Genomic DNA, 24,444 nt, shown 5'->3' with positions numbered 1-24,444 from the left:
GAATTCCAAATACTAGTTTTCAAGTTAAGCAATGGACAAAAAAGTAACAAAGGGCAATTACTGATATTAGTACAAATAGAGTTATGTTTTCTCTTCACTGCACTTCATCTCACTGCCCTTGACCATTGTGTAAAGTTTCTTTGAATTCCAACCATTAATTTTCAAGGTATGCACTGGACAATAAAAATGTAAAAAAGGTCAAAAAACTATTAAATGTGTCAACAAAGAGTTATAGTTTCTGTGCACTGTGCTTTCTCTCAATATACTTGACCATTGTATGAAACTGTATTTTAGTTTTCAAGGTATGCTCTGGACAAGAAAAAAACAATGGAAAAGTAACAAAGGGCAATAACTCTATAATTACTCTGAATAGAGTTATGGTTCTTGTGCACTGCACTTCCTATAATTGTGCTTGACCATTGTATGAAGTTGTTTTGAATTCCAACTAGTAGTTTTCAAGTTATGCTTCAGACAAGGAAAAGTAACAAAAGGCAATTACTTTGTAGAAAGTCAAGATTAAGTTATTGTTCTTGTGCACTTCAATTCCTCTCAATATGCTTGACGATTGTATGAAGTTGTATTGAATTCCAACTCGTAGTTTTGAAGTAATGTTCCGGACAAGGAAAAGTAACAAAGGGCAATTAGTCTGTAATGAGTCAAGAAGGAGTTATTGTTCTTGTGCACTGCACTTCCTCTTAATGTGCTTGACGATTGTATGAATTTGTATTGAATTCCAACTCGTAGTTTTAAAGTAATGCTACGGACAAGGAAAAGTAACAAAGGGCAATAACTCTGTAATAAGTCAAGATGGAGTTGTTGTTCTTGTGCACTGCACTTCCTCTTATTGTGCTTGACCATTGTATGAAGTTGTTTTGAATTCCAACTAGTAGTTTTAAAGTTATGCTTCAGACAAGGAAAAGTAACAAAAGGCAATTACTTTGTAGAAAGTCAAGATTAAGTTATTGTTCTTGTGCACTTCAATTCCTCTCAATATGCTTGACGATTGTATGAAGTTGTATTGAATTCCAACTCGTAGTTTTAAAGTAATGCTACGGACAAGGAAAAGTAACAAAGGGCAATAACTCTGTAATAAGTCAAGATGGAGTTGTTGTTCTTGTGCACTGCACTTCCTCTTATTGTGCTTGACCATTGTATGAAGTTGTTTTGAATTCCAACTAGTAGTTTTCAAGTTATGCTCCAGACAAGGAAAAGTAACAAAATGCAATTACTCTGTAGAAAGTCAAGATTGAGTTATTGTTCTTGTGCACTCCAATTCCTCTCAATGTGCTTGACGATTGTATGAAGTTGTATTGAATTCCAACTCGTAGTTTTGAAGTAATGTTCCGGACAAGGAAAAGTAACAATGGGCAATCACTCTGTAATTAGTCAAGATGGAGTTATTGTTCTTGTGCACTGCACTTCCTCTTATTGTGCTTGACCATTGTATGAAGTTTTTTGGAATTCAAACCAGTACTTTACAAGTTATGCTCCGGACAAGGAAAAGTATCAAAGTGCAATAACTCTGTAATTTGTCAAACTGGTGTTAATGTTCTTGTGCACTTCAATTCCTCTTAATGTGCTTGACGATTGTATGAATTTGTATTGAATTCCAACTAGTAGTTTTAAAGTAATGCTAAGGACAAGGAAAAGTACAAAGGGCAATAACTCTGTAATAAGTCAAGATGGAGTTATTGTTCTTGTGCACTGCACTTCCTCTTATTGTGCTTGACCATTGTACGAAGTTTTTTTGAATTCAAACCAGTACTTTACAAGTTACGCTCCAGACACGGAAAAGTATCAAAGGGCAATAACTCTGTAATTTGTCAAAATGGTGTAAGTGTTCTTGTGCACTGCAATTCCTCTTAATGTGCTTGATGATTGTATGAAGTTGTATTGAATTCAAACTTGAAGTTTTCAAGTTATGCTCCAGATAAGGAAAAGTAACAAAGGGCAATAACTAGCTAATTAGTCAAGATTGAGTTATTGTTCGTGTGCACTGCACTTCCTCTCAATGTCGTTGAACATTTTATAAAGTTGTATTGAATTCCAAACATAAGTCTTCAAGTAATTATCCAGACAAAAAAAAGCAATGGAAAAGTAACAAAGGGCAATAACTCTGTAATACGTCAAGATTGAGCTATTGTTCTTGTTCACTTCAATTCCTCTAATGTGCTTGATGATTGTATGAAGTTGTATTGAATTCCAACAAGTAGTTTTCAAGTACAAGAAAAAGTAACAAAGGGCAATTACTCTGTAATTAGTCAAGATGGAGTTATTGTTCTTGTGCACTGCACTTCCTCTTATTGTGCTTGACAATGTATGAAGTTGTTCTGAATTCAAACCATTACTTTTAAAGTTATGCTCCTGACCAGGAAAAGTATCAAAGGGCAATAACTCTGTAGTTTGTCAAAATGGTGTTAGTGTTCTTGTGCACTGCAATTCCTCTAAATGTGCTTGACGATTGTATGAAGTTGTATTGAATTCCAACTAGTTTGTTTGTTTGTTTGATTTTACGCCTTTTCTAACAGTATTTCAGTCATATAGGTTTCCTAACCATCGTTCCTGGAGAGTTACACCAGTACTAGACTACTTTCCTCCGCGCTAAACTACCAAAGCATCTCCCGGGGATCGAACCCACGCCAGAGAGGTAACTGGATTAGAAGTCATCGACTCTAACCCCTCGACCACGGAGGCGGTGAATTCCAACTAGTAGTTTTCAAGTTATGCTCCAGACAAGGAAAAGTAACAAAGGACAATATCTCTGTAAAAAGTCAAGATTGAGTTATTGTTCCTGTGCACTGCACTTCCTCTTAATGTCCTTGATCATTGAATGAAGTTGTATTGAATTCCAAACATAAGTCTTCAAGTTCTTCTCCGAACAAAAAAAAGCAATGGAAAAAAAATAAAGGGCAATAACTCTGTGATTAGTCAAAATGAAGTTATGGTTCTTAAGCACTGCACTTCCTCTCAATGTGCATGACCATTGTATGAAGTTATATTGAATTCAAACCATTAGTCTTCAAGTTATGGTTCGGACAAATATAAAAAAATGGAAAAGTAACAAAGGGCAATAACTCTGTAATTAATTTAGATAGAGTTATGGTTCTTGTGCATTGCACTTCCCGACATTGCGTTTGACCATTGTATGAAGTTGTTTTGAATTCCAACCAGTAGTTTTCAAGTTATGCTCTGGACAAGGAAAAGTAACAATGGGCAATTACTATGTAATTAGTGAAGACGGAGTTATGGTTATTGTGCACTACAAATCCTCTAAATGAGCTTGACCATTGTATGAAGTTGTATTGAATTCCAACCATCAGTCTTCAAGTTATGCTCCGGACAAGGAAAATGCAACAAACAGCTGGACCGACCGACCATTCGACCACCGAGTGACTCCTATATACCCCTCTAAACTTTGTTTGGTTGGGTATTATTAAAATGCTTTTGGAGAATTAAAAATTAAACCATTTCTTGTATATAATGGGCCTTAACAGTATCTTATGAAAACAAAAAAAAATCAAAGGGGAAAATATCATAAAATACAGAAACATTTTTTTGCTATGACCAGTGTTTATAACATCTGCAACTATGCAAGAAAATAAAAGACCTAAAAAGTACCAAATAATTGTAACAAGGACCAAGCTTATATAAGGTGGGGCTATAAATGTCCTAACAAAGATTTATTTGAGAAATAAACAAGAACTTCGGAAGACAGCGATGTTCGACTATTTGAAAAAGAGGCATAATTATGAAACAAGAGGGCCATGATGGCCCTGAAGTCGCTCACCTGTACATAGGCCCCCAGAGCAAGGCCAGTTTAAAGCCCGGGGCTTTTATTTGAACAAACTTTGTAGACAACCATTAGAAGATATTTCATGCTAAACATCTAAGGTCTAGCTCGTTGGGATTTTTAACAGAAGATTTTTTTTAAGTTTTTTCTTTACACATATAGTTAAAAACAATGTCACACCTGGGGCAGGGCCAGTTTTGACCCCAGGGCTTTTATTTGAACAATCTTTGTAGACACTTACTAGAAAAAGTTTCATGCTAAATATCTAAACTCTAGCTATTCGGGTTTTTTTAAAAGAAGATTTTTAAGTTTTTGCTATTCTTGTATAAGGAAAATCAATGTCCCCCGGGGCGGGGCCAATTTTGACTCCAGGGCTTCTATTTGAACACACTTTGAAGACACTCACTAGAAGATGCTTCATGCTTAATATCTAAACTCTTGCTATTTGAGTTTTTTTCAAAGAAGATTTTTCAATTTTTGCTATAGTTTTACACATATAGGGAAAATGAATGACCTCCAGGGCAGGGCCAATTTTGACCCCAGGGCTTTTATTTGTACAAACTTGGTAGACATCCATTAGAAGATGTTTCATGCTAAATATCTTAGCTCTAGCTCTATTGGTTCTTTAAATGAAGATTTTTTAAGTTTTTACTATATGCATATAGGGAAAATCAATGACCCCCTGGGGCGGGGCCAATTTTGACCCCAGGGCTTTTATTTAGAACAAACTTGGTAGACACCCATAAGAAGATGTTTCATGCTAAATATCTTAGCTCTAGCTCTTTGGGTTCTTTAAAAGAAGATTTTTTAAGTTTTTACTATATGTATATAGGGAAAATCAATGACCCCCTGGGGCGGGGCCAATTTTGACCCCAGACCCCTTATTTGAACAAACTTGGTAGACATCCATTAGAAGATGTTTCATGCTAAATATCTTAGCTCTAAAAATATCTTAGCTCTAGCTCTTTTGGTTCTTTAAAAGAAGATTTTTAAGTTTTTAATATATGCATATAGGACTCCCTGGGGCGGGGCCAATTTTGATCCAAGGGCTTTTATTTGAACAAACTTGGTAGACACTCACCAGAAGATGTTTCATGCCAAAAATCTAAGCTCTAGCTCTTTGGGTTTTTTAGAAGAAGATATTTTAAGTTTTTTCTTTTGGTTGCCATGGCAACCAGAGTTCTGCATGGAATTAAATTCTTTGAACAATTTTCAAAGGTTACCACCAAAGGAACATTCCTGTGAAGTTTGGATGAAATTGGCTTTGTGGTTTATGAGGAGATGTCATTTAAAGTAAAAGTTTACGGACGACGGACGGACGACGGACTAAAAGCGATCACAAAAGCTCACCCTGTCACTTTATGACAGGTGAGCTAAAAAAACAAATCAGAGTTATGGAAATTGTGCCAATCAAGTTAGATAATCAGAGAGAGTAAGTGTGTGAAGTTTCAATCCATTCCCTTCAGTAGTTATGGTGATACTTGCTTACAACCAAAAACTTAGCCAAAAATGTTTAAGTCAAGAAAGGGGCATAATTATGCAAGAAAGGCAAATCAGAGTTATAGGACTTGTGCCAATCATGTTAAATAATCACAGAGAACAAGTGTGTGAAGTTTCAATCTATTTCCTTCAGTAGTTATGGAGATACTTGCTTACACGCAAAAACTGCAAACAGTTGAGCTAAAAATAATATTTCGACTAAAGCCGTTACAGAAGTGACGAATGTTTGAAGCCCACCTGATCTCGATGACACAAGTTAAGTTTTAAACACCGCCATGCAACACACAACTTATAATGACAACTAAATAGTCATGTTACACAGACTTCTTAAGTGTTAACTTTGTTGAGATCTTCAAGCCTTTTCCAACCGCCCTTTCAAATCTAACATTAGCACTTTTAAGTATATTCATTAAAATAAGGGCTTTGTGGTAGAAAGTATGAAAGCTTATTTGTAAAAAGTATGAAAACTTATTTGTAGCAAACAAGAGTTTAATGACTTTTCCAATTTTGATCCAAACAGTCATGATTTGACTGAAATTAGTACATGTCTACCAGGCCATTAACTTGGTTTGTGCTACCAACAAGGTTTATAATTTCTGATTTTTTGTTCGAGCTCATATAAAACTGAAGGACTCTTAGGCAAGGCAAATATTGGTTCAAGACAGTTAATACATATTGTCAAGGTACATTTAGCAGTCCAAAATGATTAAAGCAGAGCAAGTTCTGTAAAAACCTAAGTCACTTAAATATTAACACTGAAACTACTGACAAGCAGACAAACAAATGTGGAGAATAGACAATAATGGAATCACAAAAGGCGAACTATCAATATTAAAAGCTCATATAATCCATAAAATGTCTCTAAAAATATAAGTAAACACCATTGAAATCACTATGTGAGTAGTAATTGTGAAAATAATATAATTGTACATCAACCTGGAACATGCTATGACAAAAAATGACTGACTGGATTTTTCAACTCAATCTTAGTGATCTAAATTGTTACATGATTAAAAATTATTTGAGTCTTACATATGCCACAATCCATTCAGCTGGTTATATTGCTTTACGTAAATATATTTTTATATCTCATGAAATTATGTATAGATATTACGAAGAGTTGAAAGATAAAAATCATACTTTGGGAGACATGTTTCAAAATCCATGATTTATAAGATCCAATCCCATTATCAATAACCAAGGTGTAGTTAACAAAATCTGATTCTTCCTCATTCTTTATCTGAAGCTGAGCAAAGTAACCATCTAGCTCCACTTCTTTTCCATTAAACATGTCCTTAACGTTTCCTTTAAAGACTGACACTGTATGTTTGCTAGAGTTTGTTATTAAAGTGCCATTTTGAAATTTGAATTGTACAGCTTGAGGTGGAGGGTCACTGTAAAATGGTGCTGTAATATTGACTGTGGTCTTAGGAGCTCCAGCAAATATTCTGTCGCCAATTTTTAAAAGCAACTTTGGTGAAACTGAAACATAAAATAAACATTCATTATGCATTTCAATAAATAACAAGAATTTGTAACAGAGTTACCAACGTCCCCCGCCTAAGGGAAGTTTTATATGCAGCATATTAATGGCCATTTCAAACAAGAGGGCCATGATGGCCCTGAGGTCGCTCACCTGTATATAGGCCCCCAGAGCGTGGCCAGTTTAAACCCCAGGGCTTTTATTTGAACAAACTTGGAAGACACCCATTAGAAGATGTTTCATGATGTTAAGTTTTTACTACACACATATAATGAAAAATAATGACCTCCGCCCCCCCCCCCCCCCCCCTTGGCAGGGCCTATTTAAACCCAAGGGCTTTTATTTGAACAAACTTGGTAAACACCAACAAAAAGATGTTTCCTGTTTAAAATCTAATCTGAAGCTCATTGGGTTTTTTTAAAAGAAGATTTTTTAAGTTTTTACTATACACATATAGTTAAAAACAATAACACCTCTGGGGTGGGGCCAGTTTAAACCCCAGGGCTTTAATTTGAACAAACTGTGTAGACACTTACTAGAAGATGTTTCATGCTTAATATCTAAACTAGCTATATGGGTTTTTTCAAAGAATATTTTTAAGTTTTTGCCATACACATATAAGGAAAATCAATGACCCTCGGGGCGGGGCCAATTTTGACCCCAGGGCTTTTATTTGAACAAACTTTTTAGACACTCACTAGAAGATGTTTCATGCTTAATATCTAAACTCTAGCTATTTGGGTTTTTTCAAAGAAGATTTTTTATGTTTTTGCTATAAACATATATGGAAAATTAATGACCCCCGGGGCGGGCCAATTTTGACCCCAGGGCTTTTATTTGAACAAACTTTGTAAACACCCATTAGAACATGTTTCATGCTAAATATCTTAGCTCTAGCTCTTTGGGTTCTTTAAAAGAGGATTTTTTAAGTTTTTACTATATGCATATAGGAAAAATCAATGACCCCCTGGGGCGGGGCCAATTTTGACCCCAGGGCTTTCATTTGAACAAACTTGGTGGACACTTATTAGAAGATGTTTCATGCTAAATATCTCAGCTCTAGCTCTATGGGTTCTTTAAAAGAAGACTTTTTAAGTTTTTACTATATGCATATAAGGATAATCAATGACCCCCTGGGGCGGGGCCAATTTAGACCCCAGGGCTTTTATTTGAACAAACTTGGTAGACACTCACTAGAAGATGTTTCATGCCAAATATCTAAGCTCTAGCTCTTTGGGTTTTTTAAAAGAAGATATTTAAAGATTTATCTTTCGTTTGCCATGGCAACCAGAGTTCTGCATGGAATTAAATTCTTTAAACAATTTTTAAAGGTGACCACCAAAGGACCATTTCTGTGAAGTTTGGATGAAATTGGCTCAGTGGTTTATGAGGAGATGTCCTTTAAAGTAAAAGTTTACGGACGGACGCCAGACGACCGCCGGACGCCAGACGAAAAGCGATCACAAAAACTCACACTGTCACTTTGTGACAGGTGAGCTAAAAAGAGGTATGGATCTCAGGACTTTCAGTCCAAAATAATGATCAATGCTAGATCTGCAAATGCAACAATAAATTTGTTAAAGAAATCAAATCAAACACAGATTTTAAAAATATATCATGTTAAGCTTTGACTTCTTAGTGTGACCTTGACCTTGGGGTAGGGGTGCAGGTGTTGTGCATGACATATCGTCTTATGATTGTTACTATTTGGGCCAAGTATTTCAACTATGAACTATGAAGAAGTTATAGATGACACAAAATATACTTTATAACAGATTATGTTAATCTTTTACCTTTCAGTGTGGCCTTGGAGGTAGGGACCTATGTTTTGCGCCTGACATATCGTCTTATTATTGTTATAACTTCTGCAAAGTATTTTTAAAATCCCTTGATCTATGAAAAAGTTATGGACTGGACACAAAATATACCCTATAACAGACTATGTAAATCTTTGAAATGTAAGTGTGACCCTGACCTTGGAGGTAGGGACACAGGTGTCATGTGTGACATATAATCTTATCATTGTGACTATTTGTGTCAAGTATTTTCAAAATCCCTTGATCTATGAAGAAGTTATGGACAGGACACAAAATATACCATATAACAGTCTCTGTTAACCTTTGACCTCTAAGTGTGACCTTGACCTAGGAGGTACGGGTGCAGGTGTTGTACTTGACATATCGTCTTATTATTGTGACTATTTGTGCCAAGTTATTTCAAAATCCCTTGACCTATGAAGAAGTTCTAGATTGGACACAAAATATACCCTATAACAGACTATGTTAATTTTTGATCGCTAAGTGTGACCTTGAACTTGGCAGTAGGGATGCAGGTGTTGTGCATGACACATCATCTTATTATAGGAACTATTTGTGCCAAGTATTTTCAAAATCCTTTGATCTATGAAAAAGTTACGGAACACAAAATATAAATTATAACAGACTAAGTTAAATTTTTACCTCTAAGTGTGACCTTGACCTTAGAGGTAGGTGACCGGTTGTTGTGCAGGACACATCATCTTATTATTGTGAACAACTGTGGCAAATATTTACAAAATCCCTTCAAAGATAAGAAAATTAATGGACCGGACACGACATTTACCCTTAAATAGACAATGTTGACCTTGAATGAGCAAGTGCGACCTTGACCCTGGAGGTAGGGGTCTAGTTGTTGCGCATGACACATCGTCTTATCATAACAAACATTTTTGCCACGTTATTTCAAATTCCCTTGATAAATGATAAAGTTATGGACCGGACACAAAAGTGTGACGGACAGACGGACTTACAAAATGGTACTTATGTGACTTTTCCTTTGATCTTTTTAGCCATTTTAGTCACACAAGGCTTAAAAGAAACACAAGTAAAAACGGAATGAATAGGACCAAAGAGAATTTGCTGTTACCTATTGTTCTCCAAGTCACACAAGTACCTCTGGGTTTGTACGGATGGACGTCAGGCCAAAATGGAATAAGGGCCATTTTTTTGTTAATTTTCTATTGTTTAAAAGAGGGCCAATGGCCCCTTACTCTATTGTAACGGAATGAACTATATTGTTCTCTTTTGTTCTGTTAACAGTTTGATGCCCCCCTATCCCTATTCGGTAGTGCGGACAGACAGCCGGACAGACGGACAGAGCCTATTTCTATATCCCCCTTTTTTTCTTCGAAAAGGCAGGGGACAATAAAGTCAATAAAACTGATCTTGTTAATCACATCTGGAATGAGTACTTTCAACTTATTTCAACATCACTGCTTCATTTTTGTTAATTCAATAATACACCGTTTAAGTATAATTAATAGCGGCATTATCTTTGTTATTTTAACAATACTATAATAAACATTAACAGTTATCTTCTAAAAAACAAGAGCTGTCGGTAGGACAGCACGCTCGACTATTCTAAGTGCTTGATAGTAAAAGAGCCTTGATAATGTTAATTTTTTTAAGTTCACAAAAGGGCTAATTTTTTTTTATAAATTCGTGTTATAGGCCTTAGAGAGAGTCTAATTATACAGTATTGGCTTGACTATTCGGAATGTAATGTCACAAGGGTGTTTTATTGAGTATAATAATACTAATTACCTATGAATACATAAATTTGACAGAAAATGTACAAAGGCTTGTTATTAAGATGTTTTATCAAGTTAATCACTGCTTTATTATTATGAATGCATAAAATTGTCCCAAAAGAGGCACAAACAATTTTACCATGAATTTCTAAGTTGAAAAGGGGGAGAAAAATCAGCCTAAATGCAAGATAGAATTATGGATCTTTGTCAGTGACCTACAATTATGACCCTAAATGCATATGTGAAGTTTTAAATAAATATCTTTAATAGTTATTGAGATATGTAAAACTTGCATGTAAACATTAACCAAGAGACTTAGTAGAAAAGGGGATATGAATCAGCCTTAATGCAAAATAGAGTTATGGAACTTGGTCAGTGACATACAATTATGACCCTCCAATTATGACCCTAAGTGCATGTGTAAAGTTTCAAGTAAATATCTTTGAAGACCTTTAACCTTTAACCCAAATTTCTAAGTTTCAAAGGGGCAAATAATTCTGCAAATATTGCAGGCAGAGTTATGCAATTTTGCAAACTGATGTACATTGTTACTTTAAAAAAGTATTTTAAATTTCAATTGAATATCTCAAGCAATAATTGAGATATTTGACTTTACAAAAAAACTTTAACCAAAATTTCTAAGTTCCAAAGGGGCATAATTCTGTCAATATTGTAGGCAGAGTTATCCAACTTGTCAATCTGATGAACCTTGTTACTGTAAATAAGTATTGTAAGTTTCAATTGAATATCTCAAGCAATAATTGAGATATTTGACTTTACAAAAAACTTCAACCAAAATTTGTAAGTTAAAAAGGGGCATAATAATAAGTAATAATTGAGATATTTGACCTTACAAAAAACTTTAACCAACGCAGACGCCGACGCCGGGGCGACTAAAATAGCTCTCATATTCTTCAAATAGTCGAGCTACAAATAGTTTTCTTTTTAAATACAAATGTTTTTAATTAAATTATTTACTAACTATATGCCTGGGGACATGAAAAACTAGCACGCTCAATTTTTCTTAGTGTAAGTGGGGTATAATAACAAGAAATGACCCCTAATCCCATTCCAGTTGCATGTCCTTCCCGTACGAAAATTCGGGCCGTAAAGTAGCAGGAAAAGACACGGAAATTGGACGTAAAACCACTTTTCCAGGTGTAAAACACACGTAATTTTTTAAGAGCAGGAAAAACATGAAAAGTATGGCCGTAATTTTCTATTTTTTACGGCTGTACTTTTCTTTACGGACGTAAAATTTGACTTAGAATTTTGAGGTGTTGAAAAAGTGAATCAAAAATGCTTAAGTTCCATTTTACGCCCGTAAAATAAAATTACGGCTGTAAAAGTGTACTCTAAGGTTCTTTAGTTGGAATCTAGACATTAAAAAGTTGAAATATTATTCTATGCCCAGAAAATGCATTCATCTGGATATAGTTTGTTGCTACTCCTATGAAAATTTAACGTCAGTCTTCAATAAGTTTGACCTTGGTCTCTTCTTCTAAATGGGATTTGTCCATTTAATATTTATATAAACTGATACCAGTACTTACACCTTTCATGTTATGCTAACAATAATTAAAAGTGAAAAAGTGAAAAATGCAGTAACTCCAAAATTATGCAAAATAGTAAATATATGGTTCTTAAACAGTCTGAACTTAACACAAAAAGATCTATCCATCTGTGAAGTTTCAAATTAATATTTCCAATACTTTTAAAGTTGTATGATTAAGGCAAAAAATAAGCAAGGAAAAGTACAAAAGGGAAATAACCCCCAAATCATACAATAAAGAGTTATGGCATTGCACTTCTCATAAATGAGATCTACTTATATGAGGAGATTTAGAATTATTGTCTCTAACAGAAAAAAAACGATTCTATGAAACATGTGACAATTAAACAAGGATGACAAGCTTGTTCTTCAGATGCAAAGAAATCAAAGCATACTTTTAGGACAGACGTAAAAATTAGTATAGACGTAAAATTTGAATTTTGTACGCCCATAAAAGGAATTTACGGGCGTAAATTTAATATAGACGTCAAATCTGGATTTTATACGGCTGTAAAGGGAATTTTTACAGGCGTAATTTTTATTTTTGAATTCCTGCTCATTTAAATATTACGTGTCATTTGTACGCCCGGATTCCGTGCCATTTACGGCTGGTTTACGTGCGTAAAACCGTATTCCAGGCGAAATTTATTCTATAATATTAGAAAAAGCATAAGACGAATTTTCTTTTGTACGGGCGTAAAATAAAAAAAAATCCGTCTATTTTACAGCTGGAAAATTTCATACAGATTCTGTGCAATGACAATTGGTTTCAGCAGAATGAATTGATTTATGGAGCATTTCAGTGATTGTGTTTATTTTTGGCATGTTACTACATGTATGTTATATCAAAACAAAAGTCAAATGCAATTTACTAATTTTTAAGAGTAATATGCCCCTTTTAAGCAATTTTAAAATCATTGGTTTCTGCAACTTCACTTTTGAATAATTTCAGTAATTGTCTTCCTATTTGGCATACAAGTATGTCATCCCAAAACACAATTTAGAGTTAGAGTTTCCCTGTTATCGGTGGGTTTTTTTCACCAAAATATTCGGCGAAATTCGGCCCCATTCCCCCCTCAAAAAAGTGTTTTTTTTCAACTCAAAGCCACAATTTCCCTCCATACGGCACCCCAAATTTGCCTGCAATGAATACCATTTTTTGCATATAAATGCCTAAAATTGTTTTATTTCATGCCTGTAAGACTTACTGTTATGCAAAGTTGTTTACAAATTTTTCCCGGGTAGGTAAGGGGAGCTACTTCTGGCGTCCCAACAAATTTAACATGCGACGCTTTAAATTCTGTCCATTTTAGATCCGTATATTAAGAAAAAGAGACGTATTTTAAACTTGTATTGCAAGAGTTGCTCCCCTTTTCTACTTACTGGAAAGAAAACAATGTTTTACAGTGCCAGTGGTAAGTGGTGTATTAAAATATGCATTGAATTCTTTTTTGTTTCTCCTCATTTGTTAAGAAATAAAATTCCCCCTCCTATTGCATTTTTCCCCCTCCAAAGGGCACCGACCCCCTTCCCCCAAAAGTGAAAAAAAAACACTGGTTATTAAACTCATTATTAATGGCGTTATGCAGCTTTGCAAGCATTTTAAATTTAAAATAAAAACTTTTTTCTTAACTACTGTTATCCAACAGAAACAATTTTTCCAAGTACAGTAACAGTGATCTTGACCTTGAACCTAAGGGGTTTAAACCGATCCAAAATGAGGTATCCACATAGCTTGCAATATACTAAGTTTGATTACAATATCTCATTTCTAACTCTAGTTATTGTCCAGAAACTATTTTTCTAGCTTCATGACATAGCCTCATTCCAAACTCTGGTTTATTATCTGGAAACCATCAGACTAGACTGACAGATGTTCTTCCTGCAATCTTAGAATCCTTCATCTTTTCTTATCTCTAAAACCCCATAAGCAATGTTTTTCCACCCCATAAGCCACCTTAACCCCCTACAGGTACAGTCTGTATGGAATGATCACTAAGTGTTCAAGACAGTGTGTTCACTTAAAACACATGCTCTTGAAAACACAAAGCTTTAGATCTTGGACATCCAGAAAATGTTTAATCAATTTGTGAGGCCTTGAATTCATGTTTCAAATTTGAGTAATCTTTCAACAACCAGTAGAATTCCTTTTATGCTAAATTTAATAATCACAAACCTTTAACTTTAACAGTGTTGTTTCCACTTTGATCAAGCTTCTGGTTCCTGTCACGAATGCCATTATTTGCAACACAAATATAAGTACCACTATCTTGCAGTTGAACATTTTGTACTTCTATGACACCATTGGTTGGATTAAGTACTTTAGATATAACCACATCTCCCAATTTATGTACAATTGACAAGATATGATAATCTTCAGGCCTTCCTTTAGCTTCACATTTAACTGTTAGGGTGTTGTTCTCAGTTGGATTCCGACTACTTACAGTTACAGTGACATCTGGTGCATCTAAATGTAAATAAGAAACATATTATATATGAATACTGTATTTGTATGTAAGATCACTATAGTCTGTCCCACCAAATTTTAATATTCCAATTTTGATTAAATATAATAGTAAAATCATTTAAATTGATGTTATGTTTACCTTGACATCAATATCTCTAGGCATGTTTTTCATTTTTTCCATAAAGTCAGTAATATGGTCAAAATGCCTGGCTGTAGATTGTCCATGGATATCTGTTTTAATCCATGGCCAGAGAATGGACATGCATGGCCTGAGCATGGAAATCCATGGATATCCATGGATAAGTTCAAGCCCTGGACAAAAGTCCATGGTTGGTCCATGCAGAACAGTATGGAAAGGAGGCATTTGGTCCATGGATATCCATTTTCAGCATGGACATTGTCCATGTCCAACTTCCTTGTCAAAATATTTGTACTTAGAAATTTCTGAAGCAATTTCTTTGTGAGGAATCAGCTAAAAAATTTAAATGTGAAAACATGGAAAAAGTTTAAAAAAATCATTGTTGCCATAAAATACATATATTAATGGCTATATAGGTATCATAATTAATCATAATCACACAAAGTTTTCAAATAAATGATGATCAGAATGTTTTGGGGTTTTTCTTTGTTTTTTTTAATCATTTTAATTATTTATAATCATTGTTACTAGATATCTATTAAATAAAAAAGTGTTTATATGTCACATAAAATTGTGACACTTTCCAAACTTCTAGATTAATTATCAGTGAAATTATCAAAGTATTTTACAAATTTCTTATTTAAACAGATTTGTAAAAGAGCTTTCAATTCAATGTTAAATTTTATTAATTTTCTATTATTAGCATAACTTAAACCTTGCTAAAGATACTGAAAAGAAATGTATATATAATGTTTATTTAATAACATTGGAATTAAGAATTACAATTTACTTATTATAAACAAGTTTATGTGTACAATAAACACATACATGTATATAATAATTATTGCTCTTTCATTTATGTAATATTAATGTGTGAAATACATTAACCAGTATGGTAATTAGGATAAATAAATACTGCATCCACAAATATTTCACAAGCAGATCTCACTATATAACAGAGATCAGATAAAACTAATGGCACCAGAAACATGCAATTCTATAAATAGAAACACTCAATTCTATAAATAGAAACATGCAATTCAATAAATAGAAAGACTTAATTCTATAAATAGAAACATGCAATTCTATAAATAGTAACAAACCATTCTATAAATAGTAACACGCAATTCTGTAAACAGAACAAGCAATTCTATTAATAGAAACACGCAATTCTATAGAAAGCACAAATCTATAAATAGAAACACGCAATTCTAAAAATAGTAACACGCAATACTTTAAATAGAAACACGCAATTCTAGAAATAGAAACATGCAATTCTACAAATAGAAACACGCAATTCTAAAAATAGTAACATGCAATTCTAAAAATAGAAACACGCAAGTCTACAAATAGTAACACTCAATTTTAAAAATAGAAACATGCAATTCTTAACATAGAAACACGCAATTCTAAAAATAGAAAGACGCATTTCTAAAAATAGTAACACGCAATTTCTATAAATAGTAACATGCAATTCTAAAAATAGTAACATGCAATTCTAAAAATAGAAACACGCAATTCTATAAATAGTAACACGCAATTCTAACTAGAACTCCGCGAGTCGGATGTGTCGCCTTGTGAACAATGTAGTTTAGGGGAAATGGCCAGGACAAAAATGAAATATGAAAAATAACAAAGGGCAATAACTAAAAAAATAATAAGTGCAGAGCAGCAGTTTCTGTACACTGCACTTCTTATCAATAAGATCTATCATTCTATGATGTTTCAAGTCCATAGCTTTCATACTTGAGGAAAAATGACCAGGACAAAAATAAAGTAAGAAAAGCAACAAAGGGCAATAACTCAAAAATAAGAAATGCTGAGTATCAGTTCTTATGCACTGCACTTCTTTTTAATGAGATCTATCATCCTATGAAGTTTCAAGTCCATGGCTTTTATACATTAGGAGAAATGGTCCGGACAAAAATAAAGTATGAAAATTAACAAAGGGCAATTACTCAAAAATTAGGAAGTGCAGAGTACTGGTTCTTGTGCACTGTATTTCTTCTTAATGAGATCTATCATCCTATGAAGTTTCAAGTCCATAGCTTTTTAGTTGAAGAGAAATGGCCCGGACAAAATTAAAGTATGAAAATTAACAAAGGGCAATAACTCAAAAAATAAGAACTGCAGAGTACCGGTCATTGTGCACTGCACTTCGGGTTATTGAAAGAAGCATGCATACCAAGATTGAAGTCAATCAGACTTATACTGACTGAGTTATGCTCCGGACAAGCTTTAGCGGACGCCGACAACGACGCCGACACAGACGCCGCCGCCGCCGACACCGCCGACAAAAGTAACCCCTATATGTCACCTTTTCAAGGCGACACAAAAATAGTAAGATGCAATTCTATAAATAGTAAAACGCAATTTCTAAAAATAGAAACACGCAATTCTAAAAATAGTAACACTCAATTCTAAAAATAGTAACAAACAATTTCTATAACTAGTAACAAGCTATTTCTATAAATAGTAACACGCAATTCTAAAAATAGTAACACGCAATTCTAAAAATAGTAACACGCAATTCTTAAAATAGAAACAAGCAATTCTAAAAATAGAAACATGCAATTCTATAAATAGTAACACGCAATTCTAAAAATAGAAACACGCAATTCTAAAAATAGAAACATGCAATTTCTATGAATAGTAAAACGCAATTTCTAAAAATAGAAACACACAATTCTAAAAATAGTAACACACAATTCTATAAATAGTAACACGCAATTTTAAAAATAGAAACAGGCAATTTCTAAAAATAGAAACATGCAATTCTAAAAATAGCAACACACAATTCTAAAAATAGAAACACGCAATTCTAAAAATAGAAAGACGCAATTCTAAAAATAGAAACACGCAATTCTAACTAGAAATGTGTCCATAGGACACGGATGCCCCCACACGCCACTGTTCTGTCAATCTTATTACTCTAGGTCAAATATTTTTTAGACTACATGTGCCACAAGTTGAAAACTAAAAATCAACAAAGGGCCATAATTCTGTAAAATTTGGTCGTGGCAAAAATTCCTTCCTTTACTACCATCTACACATTAAGGTTGTTCATCCCTGGAAGTTTAAGCAAAATCTGCCATCCGGTTTAAGAGGAGATGCGTTCACAAAATTTCTACATAGTATATAGTGAAAAAAATCAACAAAGGGCCATAATTCTGTTAAATTTGGTCGCAGCAAAAATTCCTTCCTTTACTACCATCTACACATTAAGGTTGTTCATCCCTGGAAGTTAAAGCAAAATCTGCCATCCGGTTTAAGAGGAGTTGCATTCACAAAATTTCTTTATGGTATATAGTGAAAAAATCAAAAAAGGGCCATAATTCTCTTAAATTTGGTCGCAGCAAAAATTCCTTCCTTTACTACCATCTACACATTTAGGTTGTTCTTCCCTGTAAGTTTAAGCAAAATCTGCCATCCGGTTTAAAAGGAGTTGCATTCACAAAATTTCTACATAGTATATAGTGAAAAAATTAACAAAGGGCCATAATTCTGTTAAACTTGGTCGCAGCGAAAATTCCCTCCTTTACTACCATCTACACATTAAGGTTGTTCATCATTGAAAGTTTAAGCAAAATCTGCTGCTATCCGGTTAAGGAGGAGTTCCGTTCACAAAATTTCTAAATGGTATATAATGAAAAAATCAACAAAGGGCCATAATTCTGTTAAATTTGGTCACAGCGAAAATTCCTTCCTTTATTGCCATCTACACATTAAGGTTGTTCATCCCTGGAAGTTTAAGCAAAATCTGCCATCCGGTTTAAGAGGAGTTGCGTTCACAAAATTTCTACATAGTATATAGTGAAAAAATCAACAAAGGGCCATAATTCTGTTAAATTTGGTCGCAGCGAAAATTCCTTCCTTTACTACCATCTACACATTAAGGTTGTTCATCCCTGTAAGTTTAAGCAAAATCTGCCATCCGGTTTAAGAGGAGTTGCGTTCACAAGATTTCGGGACGTACGGACAGACAGACGTACGGACGGACGGACGGACAGACGGACGGACAAGTGCAACGCTATATGCTCCCACTTTGTGGGGGCATAAAAATAGAAACACAATTCTAAACATAGAAACACGCAATTCTAAAAATAGAAACACGCAACTCTAAAAATAGAAACACGCAACTCTAAAAATAGAAACACGCAATTCTAAAAATAGAAACACCCAATTCTAAAAACAGAAACACGCAATTCTAAAAACAGAAACACGCAATTCTTTAAATACAAACACACTTTAAATAGAAACACGCAATTTACGTTGATGTTGTTGATGATGATGATGATAGATATGTATATACACTCACACCAATAAATATATAATTTTGGTCATTTAATGCACAAATCTGAGAAAATTCAGTAATTTAACCTTCAAGGTCAAGGTCATTAAAGAGCCCAAGCAAATTTGGGTTTGACAAACAACAAGGTCTGGTCCTTAAGAATGTTCTGTTATAATATGAAGTTGATCCCTACAATTATAGCAAAGTTACAGTCAGTTACAGCCAAAACAATGAAAATTTCAATAATTTGACCTTTAAAGACAATGTCATTAATGAGTGAAGGTCAAGGTCTGTTGGGTTATTTTTAAGAGTTATCTTTGAAGATTATTATGTTCAAGTTTCAAGACAATCCGTTCAAAAATAACAAAGTTACAGCCAATAATAGCCAAAACTAGAAATGTGTCCTTAGGACACGGGTGCCCCCACCGCGCCACTGTCAATCTTTTTACTAAGTAAACGGAAATAACTCTACAAATACTGGATAAATCCACAAGCGAAACCCCAGGTGCAAATCTAAATATGCTGAGCAACCTGCCCATGAGGTTTAATGACTCTATGTCAAATCCTTTTTGAGTAACTTCCGACACAAGTTGAAAATTGCAAAATTTTACTAAGTCAAGGGCAATAACTCTAAAAATACTATAAATATCCAGACGAAAATACCTGGTGCACAACAACACATGCTGATCAACATTCCTGTAAAGTTTCATGACTGTAGGTCAAATACTTTTTGAGTTACATGCGACACAAGTTGAAAATTGCAAAATTTTACTAAGTCAAGGGCAATAACTCTAAAAATACTATAAATATCCAGACGAAATACACAGGTGCACAACTACAAATGCTGATCAACATTCCTGTAAAGTTTCATGACTCTATGTCAAATACTTTTTAAGTTACATGCGACACATGTTGAAAATTGCAAATTTTACTAAGTCAAGTGCAATAACTCTAAAAATACTAAAAATATCCAGACGAAAATACCCAGGTGCACAATTACACATGCTGATCAACATTCCTGTAAAGTTTCATGACTCTAGGTCAAATACTTTTTGAGTTACATGCGACACAAAAGTGAACGGACGGCTGGACGGACAAGGGTAAATCTAAATGCCCGCCACTAAATTGGGGGCACAAAAATGAATATTTCAATAATTTGACCTTCTGTGTGAAGGTCTAGGTCTGTCTGGTTATTTTTAAGGGATAGCCTTGAAGATTATTATGTTCAAGTTTGAAGACAATCCATTCATAAATAACAAAGTTACAGCCAATAATAGCCAAAAAATTGAAAATTTCAATAATTTGACATTCAAAGTCAAGGTCATTTATGACTGAAGGTCAAGGTCTGTCTTGTTACTTTTAAGGGATATCCTTGAAGATTATTATGTTCAAATTTGAAGACAATTCATAACAAAGTTACAGCCAATAACAGCATGAACAAGCAAAATTTTGACTTTTAACCTTGAAGGTCAAGGTCATTTATGGATGAAGGTCAAGGTTAGTGTGGTCTACTGAAAGGTCGTGTCCCAAGGGTTGTTGTGGCCAAGTATGAAGACAATACACCAAGAAATAAAAAAGTTATGATCGAGGTACAAGATTGCGGACGGCAATGGCAACGGGGCCGCGACTATAGCAATACCTCTACTCTTCTTTTTTTCAAAAAAAAAGTCGAGCTAAAAAAGCAGTCTAGAAAGACATTTCAAGTGTGAATATCTTTCAAAACATATTATGATTTTCAAATTCTTCATTCATTTATCATTTGATATATTTATACCTTCAATAAATGTATAAATAAAATAATGGATGCTTTGATTTTTTGGATTATCCCTATTTCACATTATGACAGAACAGTCCAGTAATTTGTTTGAAAATTTGAAATCTCAGACATTTGGGTTACGGAAAAAGTGGAAACCATAAAGGATCTATTTAGTATTTTAGCATTTTGGAGATATTATCTTGTTTTAAATGTTAGGGAGCATTTTTTGGAATTTCCAAAGAAAACATTTATCTAAGTGTGAAAAGATTCAGGAAGTGTTTTGTTGTTGCATTTGAACCTGAAGATCAATGACCTGAGGCAAGAAGATATTCAGAAGAATCATAGTAAAATTAGTTTCAGGTAAATAACTTTTAGACACATTTATGCAGAAAAATAATTGTTTTCACTAAAGTGTTAAATACAAATTATTTTAGATGCATATTTTTAAAGTCTGTAAGCATTTAATTTATTAAAAAATACTGAGTATACATTTTATGTTCATCAATGATTGAACAAGATGAGTAAAAGAATATTATGCAATCTCCAGTAAGCATTCTTTTAAAACAAATTTAACACAATTAACAGATTTAGTAAAGAAGAATGTAACATTCTCATTAAAACATAGTCCTTTTTGAATTATTAAGGACTGTTTAGTTTTTGTTTATTTATCTTAATTCATCATTTATTTCTTGATGCTCTTATTCTATAATGCTAACATTATGGGTACACAACAATATCAAGTCATAAAAGTGATATATGTATAAGAAAACAGTAGTGAATGACATTATTTATAAACTTTCATCTTTAATCTACACATTTTTTATTACAAAGCACCCTTGAAAGCAAGGTTGCAGGTGTTCCAATTAAACTACAGCAAGGTAGCAATGCAGCTTTTCTTTACCTTATATATAATATAAAGCAGCGGAATATGCGGGTCATTGACAGGAGCAAGTGCAAAATCAGGGGAAAAGAAGCCAGCAATAGACCAGGAAAAGTTTCAAGGAATTTACAGTATGTTTTTGTTTTGAAAGTTTCAATGTGAAATGAATTATTCAAATTGAGATGAAGTTTTAAACTTAGTTTACTAAAACACAGTAAAGGTTATATGATGACTCTCCAGTTGATGAACACATTAGATGCCCTTTTGAGCTGCACCATCCTGAGTATTACCACAGGTGTTCCCTAATTTAGCTCAGGATTAAGCTTCCTCAGATATAAGAAGCCAACTGTGGCTATTGGAAAATACATTGTTGTGTAGCCAGTGGTTTAAAATTCTTTGACCATAATCATATGGCCTTGGAAGCCCCTGTCACTGATATTATGTTTTTCTTACTTCTTTCAAATGCTTAAAAATCTTGTACATTATTAACTTATAAACTTTATCTATTTCAGGAATTGTACTCAAACACTACCCTCATGTGACCCTGTGATGGTTAGAGAGAAACTTAGAGACATTTTGAAGCCATGTCGTGTCAAGCAAAATTCAAAGAAATGAAAAAATAAATGTCAAACAATTTATCTCATTAAAACTCTTGATTTCAAAGTTATTGTGTTTTTTTCTTCTTTTAATCATTGATATGTCCATAAATAATTACTAGAGGCAAATAAGAAACATCCTCTAAATACTGTAAATGTATTTATATGTATAAATTTATTTTATATAATTTATATATTGAGGTTTTCAGTATGTCCAGTTTCCAGTAGTGAACCTGCCTGAACATTCATCAGAAAGAAGTCTGCTATAAGCAACAGATAGCATGGACATTGTCCATGGAGAGAATGGACATTGTCCATGGAGAGCATGGACAATGTCCATGTTCTCCGTGGACATTGTCCATTCTCTCCATGGAAATTGTCCATTCTCTCCATGGACATTGTCCACGGTCAGATATCCCTGGACAGCATGGACATCATCCATGGACATTTAACTTTGTCCATGGACGGCTGTTCCAATACTCCATGGACAATTGACCATGCATAAATCCATGGAAACCATGTATATTCTACAGCCAGGGCCCGGGCCGGGCAAATTTTAACCCCAGGGCATTTATTTGTACAAACTTGGTAGACACCCACTAGAAGATGTTTTATTCTTAATATTTAAGCTCTAGCTATTTGGGGTTTTTAAAACACGATTTTTTAAGTTTTTACTATATACAAATAAAAAAAATCAATGACCCCCCGGGGCGGGGCAAATTTTGACCCCACGGCATTTATAAGAACAAACTTGGTAGACACTGACAAGTTGATGTTTCATGCTAAATATTTAAGTTCTAGCTCTTTTGGTTTTCTAAAAGAAAATATTTTAATTTTTTACTATATACAAATAAGTAAAATCAATGACCCCAAGGGGCGGGGCCAATTTTGACCCCAGTTCATTTATTAGAAAAAACTTAGTAGACACTGACTAGGTGACGTTTATGCCAAATACTTTAGCTCTAGCTCTTGTGGTTTTCTAAAAGAAGATATTTTAAGTTTCTTCTTTCGGTTGCCATGGCAACCAGAGTTCTGCTTGGAATTAAATTCTTTGAACAATTTTTAAAGTTGACTACCAAGGAACATTCCTGTGAAGTTTGGATGAAATTGGCTTAGTGGTTTATGAGGAGATGTCGTTTAAAGTAAAGGTTTACGGACGGACGAAAAACAATCACAAAAGCTCACTATGTCACTTTGTGACAGGTGAGCTAAAAATGATTATTCTTATTTACTTACTGATCAATAGCTAAATACTATCATTAAAATGAAAAATGAGAACAAAGTTGGTGTCAAAAAGGCAATTTTACTAGCAACCCATTATAATCAAAATCATTTAAAGTGAAGTATCAGTAACCGCTTATATTTTCTAACACACAAAGATTTATATTATTATATAATTACCATGATAAACTGTCATATTTTATATTCTTTTTAAGAGAAAAAGAGCTATGAAGTAATTTGATTAGATAGCTTTTCAATCAAGCACTTATCTTAAATACCGCAACGTGTCGTAGGTGAACAGGAACACTAGCTAGAAGACTAAACAAGAGGGCCATGATGGCCCTGAGGTCGCTCACCTGTATATAGGCCCCCACCCCCGAGCCAATTTTTACCCAAGGGCTTTTATTTGTTTATTTGAACAGACTTGGTAGACACCCATAAGAAGATGTTTCATGCTAAACATCTAAGTTCTAGCTCAATGGCATTTTTAAAAGAAGATTTTTAAAGTTTTTACTATACACATATAGTTAAAAACAATGTCACCCCTGGGGCAGGGCCAGTTTTGACCCCCGGGTGTTTATTTTAACAAACTTTGTAGATATTTACTTAAAGATGTTTCATGCTTAATATCTAAACTCTAGCTATTTGGGTTTTTCGAAAGAAGATTTTTAAGTTTTTGCTATACACATATAAGGAAAATCAATGACCCCCCCCCCCCCCCGGGCGGGGCCAGTTTTGATCCCAGGGCTTTTATTTGAACATACTTGGTAGACACCCATTAGAACATGTTTCATGCTAAATATCTTAGCTCTAGCTCTTTGAGTTCTTTAAAAGAGGATTTTTTAAGTTTTTACTATATGCATATAGGGAAAATCAATGACCCCCTGGGGCGGGGCCAATTTTGACCCCAGAGCTTTTATTTGAACAAACTTGGTAGACACTCATTAGAAGATGTTTCATGCTAAATATCTTAGCTCTAGCTCTTTGGGTTCTTTAAAAGAAGATTTTTTAAGTTTTTACTATATGCATATTGGGAAAATCTATGACCCCCTGGGGCAGGGTCAATTTTGACTCCAGGGCTTTTATTTGAACAAACTTGGTAGACATTCACTAGAAGATGTTTCATGCCAAATATCTAAGCTCTAGCTCTTATGGTTCTTTAAAAGAAGATTTTTAAGTTTTTATCATATACATATAGGGA

General features: G+C 34.0%; 1 protein-coding gene across 1 annotated transcript in view; it reads right to left on the bottom strand.

The window, feature by feature from the left end:
• LOC132716437 (hemicentin-2-like) overlaps window positions 1-24,444 on the bottom strand; it is a gene marked incomplete at its 3' end in the record, with an annotated part of 63,686 nt that overhangs the window by 23,062 nt on the left and 16,180 nt on the right. The window contains 2 exon segments of the mRNA XM_060699708.1: window positions 6,431-6,772; window positions 14,070-14,360. Of these exon segments, the coding sequence (XP_060555691.1) occupies window positions 6,431-6,772; window positions 14,070-14,360 (633 nt within the window).

Source organism: Ruditapes philippinarum, unplaced genomic scaffold, assembly GCF_026571515.1.
Source record: "Ruditapes philippinarum isolate M1 unplaced genomic scaffold, ASM2657151v2 ctg437_1_1_1_1, whole genome shotgun sequence".
In the NCBI taxonomy this organism is placed as follows: Eukaryota; Metazoa; Mollusca; class Bivalvia; order Venerida; family Veneridae; genus Ruditapes; species Ruditapes philippinarum.
This window is presented reverse-complemented; position numbering and strand designations above follow the sequence as displayed.